Raw genomic sequence first — 6,670 nt, 5'->3', positions numbered from 1 at the left:
CGGTGTATAGATAATGGATGGATATTAATATCAGGAAATAGTGCATTTGTCAGGACTATTTTCAGCTGCGGATTAATACATGTTTAGTGCTTAATACTACAGCCATCTCACACAGGCGTAAGACAAAGATTAAAAAAAAAACATTTAATGGTAGCTCCTTCAAGGAATAGATATTGGGGATTACAAGGACAATATTAGGGGAGTTGGTCTGTACCGTTATCATGCTTGTGTTTTGAAACTACACTTCCCACAATGCTTCGGTGGATGCTTAATGTCATAATTGCTTCTGATAGTTGCGCTAAAATCTATGCATCAGGTATTTGTGTTTATGCACGTAGGCACCAAATTGCCTCCCTGAGCCGATTTCCTAACATCAGCATTCATCTGGGTCAAAGTCAAATACTAAACCAATAACGATTTCAAAGTTGATCAGTTTATTCTGATGCAGTGACAGTTTGGACAAAGGTCCACACATATAATTCTTCTACTGGTTTACAAGTAAAGTTACATTACTGTCCGCCACCACTGAGCTAAACTGTGGCAGAGAGGTGTTTAAGCGACTGAAGCTGGCTTATCGAACAAGACAAAGATGTTTTCATCGTTAAAGCCTTGGGAAGTCAACGCCAGCACAAAGTAAAACCTCGACTTTTCCATCATATCCGACTGTACTGTTCATTACTTTATTCACAGACTGAATTTCAAACTCACAGAACAAAAAAACAACTGAGAAGTTCAACATTATTATAATTAGGCTTTAAACAAAAGTCCGGAATGACAGCAGCTCAGTATCAGCACTACTCACTTTGTGAATATGTTTTGACACCATATCTCACCCCTTGAAAAGAAGGGTTTATGATCTTATCCTATCTGTCTCACTTGCTTTTTTTCCTTCTCGAGATTTATGGTTCTGAGAGGAAACATGAAAGCTGTGATCTGCTGATTTTATTAAATAATCTCTGACAATAACAGAAATGACTCATGGCTGATGACAAACTGAAATTTTACTGGAAGGACTGCCCTGTGCCAGACAAAGTGTAGCTGTTAAAAACTGTTGGATGTTGTCCATGTAGAAAGTTCCGTTGGGTTCTTGTCTTTTTGAGGCACCATAGAGTGGGTGGGGCGGTGGTGTGAGGACAGGCTTGGGGGGAAAAGGGTGGAAGGGCCTTGACCAGTCTGCTGAGCCTGAGGTCATCCATCTCTCAGGCAACCACGCTAATCCCACTTTGTCACGCAGTTACACCATGAGTCCTAGGGGGCCTTGGCCACGCCCACCAATGCCGGCCTGAGGGTGCGACCGTGGATCTTGTAGCCCACTTTGGTTACTACGGCGACAGTGCCGGGCTCCTTGCCTTCCACAGGGGCGTGAAAGAGGGCCTCGTGCTCGTAGGGGTCAAACTTCAGGCCGTCGGGGTTGAGCTTGACCAGGCCGTGCTTGGTGAACACCTTCTGGATCTGGACTTCGGTCATCACCAGGCCGTCGTACAGGTTCTTCAGGTGGGGGTTCTGGCTCGTCACCTCCTCCTTGGGCACGCTCTCTGTGGCCTTTTCCAAGATGTCGGCAACCTCCAGCAGGTCCTTACAGAAGCCCTGGATTCCTGATGTGGGAAAGATGTTGAATCATTATTCGGTATGCTTAAATCAGAAATGTTCTGCATTCACACCCCACATGACACCAACAGAAAGAACATGTAACTAGAACTGTCTTTCAAGCAAACCTGTCTACATTTATGAAACTTTTGCTTTGTAGACATCATCAGTGGTCGGCCTGACTGACAGCAAGTGGAATGGAACCAAAAGTAGGAAACAACATGTCTCCAACTGAGGTATGTTTTCTTTAGGTTGTGTTTTATTTCTGTAAATATCTGTGACACCTTAAAATATGGCATATAGTGAAAAAAAATCATCATGTCAGTGTCAATATCCATCCATCCATCCATTATCTATACACCACTTAATCCTCACTGGGGTTGCAGGGGGGCTGGAGCCTATCCCAGCTGACTTAGGGCGAAAGTGACAGTATCGAGTTTGCTAACATTAGCCACAAAAAGCTAGTAGTCATACCAGACCAAACAAGTTTACTAAACTGAAAATGGGTGCGTTTTGTTGCTTCTGATTGCAAGATAGCATCATTTCTTTTTCAAAATGTTACCTAGTGTCATTTTAGGCAGGTCATAAGCAGGTTTAGTACCTTCTAATGGAAGAAAGACGCACCTGTACCTATTCAGCGATAAGCCAAGTGAGAGATATGCGGCAGAAATGCATTTAGCGAATGTTTTTCTGGAGTCTCTGAGAAGACATCTGATATTATACAGTACATTTTAAAAGCCCTAATTGTTATACTTTAAAACTCACGGTTAATAAAAGGGTGGAAAGGTCATGTATCCATAATTGAAGTAGAACAGTGTTAAACTGTTCAGAAAAAAAGGAGCACACTGTAGTATTTAAACAGTGCACATAGTAAGTGTATTTAAAGGCATGAAACCAACTGCATGACCATTTTAGAAAGTTGCCCTTGAGTGACATCTAGTGGTGTGTCTATGCAACTGCAGAATGTTTTATTCCCTTCTGCAGGGCCTTGCTAGCTGGTGTAACCTGTGAACAAATTGAAAAGCAGCAAATGGAAGAGGTCTTTACCGTATAGTTTGGCATCGTCTATCATCTTCTGACTCCTCGTCCTGAGGTTCTCTGTGTCTGCCAAGGCCCTCTTGTACTTTTCCTGGAAACACGGTGGAAACAGCAAGACATGGCTTAAAAACTCTACATGCTGTTCTTTATCTAATGAAGTAATTACTTCTCTTGTCTTTCAATGCTTTAATGAATATGGTATTAACCTCTAATTAAGGCTATTGTTAGCTTGGCTTAAACATACTCATCGGCATACAGAGATGGAGATCAAACCACATTGGGGAACCCTATAATCACACTGCAATCTCATCTTACAGCATCTGTTTTGCCTATTAAATAATTGAGGATCTATTAACTGGCACTGCAGCTAACCAGTGTATTTTTATTACTGATTAACCTCTCAATTCGTTTTACAATGAATAGATTTATTCCTCAGTCTATATGAAGTCTGCCAAAGCCTAAAGGGACATCTTTAAATTGATTCTTGTGCCTGACTGACAGTAACCAGAGGAAAATCCTGCTATTTGAGAAGCAACAACCACAGTGTTTGGATTCTTTAGAGATGATTTTACAAGTTCCAATTTTATTATTTACAGTTTGTCTATCAACAAATGAGTAGACAGTAGAACAGTAACAGCTGCAGCGGTTATTTCACAAATGCAAAGGTGCTGAAAAAAAAAACTATAAGTTTTCAATCCGTACTGTATAGTCAACATCAGAATAGTGCAGTTGGATGACTGCTGGTCTGCAGTCAGCTCAGACTTACTGTCATGTCCTTAAGCTGCTCCTCCAGCTGGGTCTTCTCCTCCATCAGGACTTTCTCTGCTGCATTCTGTTCTGGCTTCTCAGCCTCCTCCTCTGACCCGTGACCATTCTTCTGCTGGGTGGCCGTGCATAATAATCGTGGCGAGGCTCTAGGGGAGGGGGGAAGGATATACAGAATAAGTCAAATTCTGCACAAGTTAAAATTCTGTTACACTGAATTAAACTTTTCTCACGACAGTTCTAGGAGATAATGCTGCCAAACACAAATTGACTCAACTCGTATTTACTGTATACAGGGTGATGCATCTGTGTAGATTTCAGGTGGATATGTTGAGCATGTGCACTTTAAACCCACTACATAACATCCTTGCAGCTTTTACGATTTGCACTGTTTCAACCTGCGAATTGCAATCAATTATTTGCTCAGCCCTACAAACTATTACATTAATATTTACCAGGATGGAGGAAATTAACTGTTTTCTGCTTACAAATCCTGCTTAATGAAATCTAACCAGTGGGTTGGTGACAAAAACCTGAATACATGAGTGGGAATGCTACGATATAATACACACAGAAAAAAACGTGGCTTTCACAGTGACCACATCTCAACCCACCACCCTCTGGGACATTTTGGATGAGGATTGTGAACCCGGCTCTATGTAGTCTGTATAATATTTTACGTCTTCTCAAGCATTTTGACTCTTTATATAGACCTGCTAAATGATGGTATCAGACAGCTTAATTAATAGCACTGCCAAGTAGCTCTTCGTAAGAATGTTATGCAACTACCCTACATGTCATCCACTGTTACTTACATGTATAAGGCCTTTTCAGCTACTGTTGCCATCAGTTACGAGTCTTGAGGTCTAGATTAAATCCTGTTTCAATATTGGAACTTTAATTTAAAAAAATAAGTCTCATCTTTTTTTGCTTGCTTCTGGTTCTTTTTGTAGCTGATCCAGTCTTGGTCTCTTTCATGCCGTATGGTATTGATCGATTACTTGATTGTCCTCTAATTTCTTTTGTATTCTTGTCGTTCTACATCTTTTTTGATCCAGCCAATGTGCTTCCGCTATCACGTTCACAAAGTCGTCTTCACTCAAGTTTACTTGTCACTTTCTTTTTGCATTGATTGTTACATGTAATTAACTTTGTGTTATCTCCCCACCACAGTCTGTGCTTTCTCCTTCTCTGAACCTGTCTGCAGGAAGTTTGGGTTCTGAAGCTGCATGATCTGATCTGTGGTTACTGATGCCACAATCTGTCCACTGTTTATGTTCTCTTGTTTGTCTCTGCTTTCCATGCTTTTCACCGTTCTACCCGCACCCCAACCGGTCAAGGCAGATGGCCTCCATCCTTGAACCTAGTTCTGCTGGAGATCTCCTCCCATTAAAAGGTATTACTTCCTCTCTTTGGGAGTCTTTGGATTCCTGGGGTCTTCCATGTATGATTTTATAGGGTCTAAACCTCAGCTTTTTAAATGGTAAAACAATTTGTATTATTTATTATTATTCATCAAACTGTTTTAAACTTAATTTTTACATTGCTTTGGTAAAATTACATAAAAATAATACTATAGCAGCTCAACTTGTTCAGTAAATTTCTAACATTATTGATAACACTATGACATTTCTCCATTGGGCAGTACTTTGGTTCAATGACTGTTGTTTTAAATATGCTATATAAAAAAAACTTAACTTGACTTAACAGGTGTAGTTTTGTTTTGAGTCATTTGAAGTGATACAACAGCCTATTTCACCATATGTCATCATCTGTCTCCAGCCAATAGAGTAGCGTGACGACACGACGCCAAACTCCATTCACAAATTCCTTATTTAAACCCCTATAGAGCTGTAATAGTCAAAGAAGAGTACGCGTTTACTCGAGATTAGGTTAAATTAGCTGAATAATGAATGGAGTTTGGTTGGGCATTTTCTGCGTATAGATGAAGCCTCGTGAAGGAAATTAAATACCATCTCAGCCTTTTCTGTTTGTTTTTTAGCTAATTAAAGTATCCAACAGCAGACACGCGCAACGTTTTAATACTTTGACATCATTATAACAGGTGTAACAGACAGCTTGAACGTTAGCTTAGCATAAACTACATCCTTCTGCTCACACATGACATGTTATGTCACACTGTTTCTAGCTAGCAATGACATGCCAGCCATGTCACATATTAAGACAGTGCTTAGGCTCATGTTTGAGTCAGTCAGTCTCCAGCCCAGCAAATTACACATCTCTGTTGTCAGTTTCTGTGTATATATTTTTGTTTCCAGAAAGGTCACCAGTGAAGATCGGCTACGAAAGCTACCGTTGCTAACCGGCTACAACCATGAGAAGACAGGAGCTAACCACCCGGTCGGTTCTGTAACAGGCATAATTCAGCTGAAAACGTGATTAAAAAATGCTAATTACCTTAAAAGCGCAGGTGAAGCTACAAGAGAGTAGCTCTGCTTCACTGCTCGTACACACCAGCTCGCCATTTTCCTAACAATCCACTGTGCAGGTAAGAAGCTCCTTGTATCGCACGCTGACGGGACGCACAACCGTGATGACAGCAACGGGAGGTTCAAGCCAATCACAGATGAGTACGCAGAACGCCTCTCCCAGTCGACCAATCACATTCATTAAAGCGCTTGACGACTATAAGTAGTTTGGTTGAGGCTAAGTTAAAGGTGACAGCTCCACATGTGACCAAGGACAGCTTTTTAAAAATCCTTATCAAACTGAAGGTTACACATCCCATGGTTACTCAACTCAAACATTTTTCCTGTGAACATTCAGTGCTTTATCTCAGGGTTAATGTCAACGTCAAAATAAGACAGACTTGCATTTAAACTGTTGTAGTTTCCCTGGTGTCAGAGCTTAAAAGCTGCTACACCTACAGTTTGGTGTGGGGCCTCTCGCCAACTGACAAATGTAAGTGTAATATTTACTCTCTTGTACATCTGTCAACAACTCAAACTCTTTTTTGTCTGTTGTGTGAGGCTGATTTGGCAATGTGTTTCCAACTGCCCAGTCATGTTTTTGTGCATTTTGAAATGTAGTATCAGAAAAAGGAAATGGAAATGGAAACATTAGAAGAAAAAAAAAGTTTTTTGGTTTTTGACTTTTTCAGAAAAATAGTTACAGCACCTTGTTTGAAATAAGTTTTGATGTACCAAACATTTGCTCACATAACCAATCACTCTTTTCTGCTTATTCTGCTGTCTTTGCCTTCGGACACCATGAAACATATCCTATACCAGATGACATGAAAGAACAATCACAACTGTCT

The 6,670-nt window shown here is 40.6% G+C and overlaps 1 protein-coding gene across 1 annotated transcript; it reads right to left on the bottom strand.

Moving 5' to 3' along the window:
• Window positions 1-411: 411 nt before the first annotated feature.
• Window positions 412-5,933, bottom strand: grpel1 (GrpE-like 1, mitochondrial). The gene is made up of 4 exons (XM_008285776.1): window positions 5,809-5,933; window positions 3,392-3,539; window positions 2,635-2,716; window positions 412-1,595 (listed from the first exon to the last, which is right to left on the bottom strand). The coding sequence occupies exons 1-4, from the start codon at window positions 5,874-5,876 to the stop codon at window positions 1,249-1,251; spliced, it is 645 nt and encodes a 214-aa protein (XP_008283998.1). The 5' UTR covers window positions 5,877-5,933; the 3' UTR covers window positions 412-1,248.
• Window positions 5,934-6,670: the final 737 nt, after the last annotated feature.

The sequence above is a fragment of the Stegastes partitus genome, unplaced genomic scaffold (genome assembly GCF_000690725.1).
Source record: "Stegastes partitus isolate 25-593 unplaced genomic scaffold, Stegastes_partitus-1.0.2 Scaffold416, whole genome shotgun sequence".
Lineage (NCBI taxonomy): Eukaryota > Metazoa > Chordata > Actinopteri > Pomacentridae > Stegastes > Stegastes partitus.
The sequence above is the reverse complement of the archived record's forward strand: the minus strand, read 5'-3'. Positions and strand labels throughout refer to the sequence as shown.

Bases quoted from the DNA above. Each gene is read 5' to 3' on its own strand.
- grpel1 (XM_008285776.1), bottom strand. From the start codon at position 5,876: ATGGCGAGCTGGTGTGTACGAGCAGTGAAGCAGAGCTACTCTCTTGTA. The intron at 3,540-5,808 runs GTAATTAGCATT...CCCCTCCCCTAG, and splicing joins GCTTCACCTGCGCTTTTAAG to AGCCTCGCCACGATTATTAT. The intron at 2,717-3,391 runs GTAAGTCTGAGC...CCGTGTTTCCAG, and splicing joins AGCAGCTTAAGGACATGACA to GAAAAGTACAAGAGGGCCTT.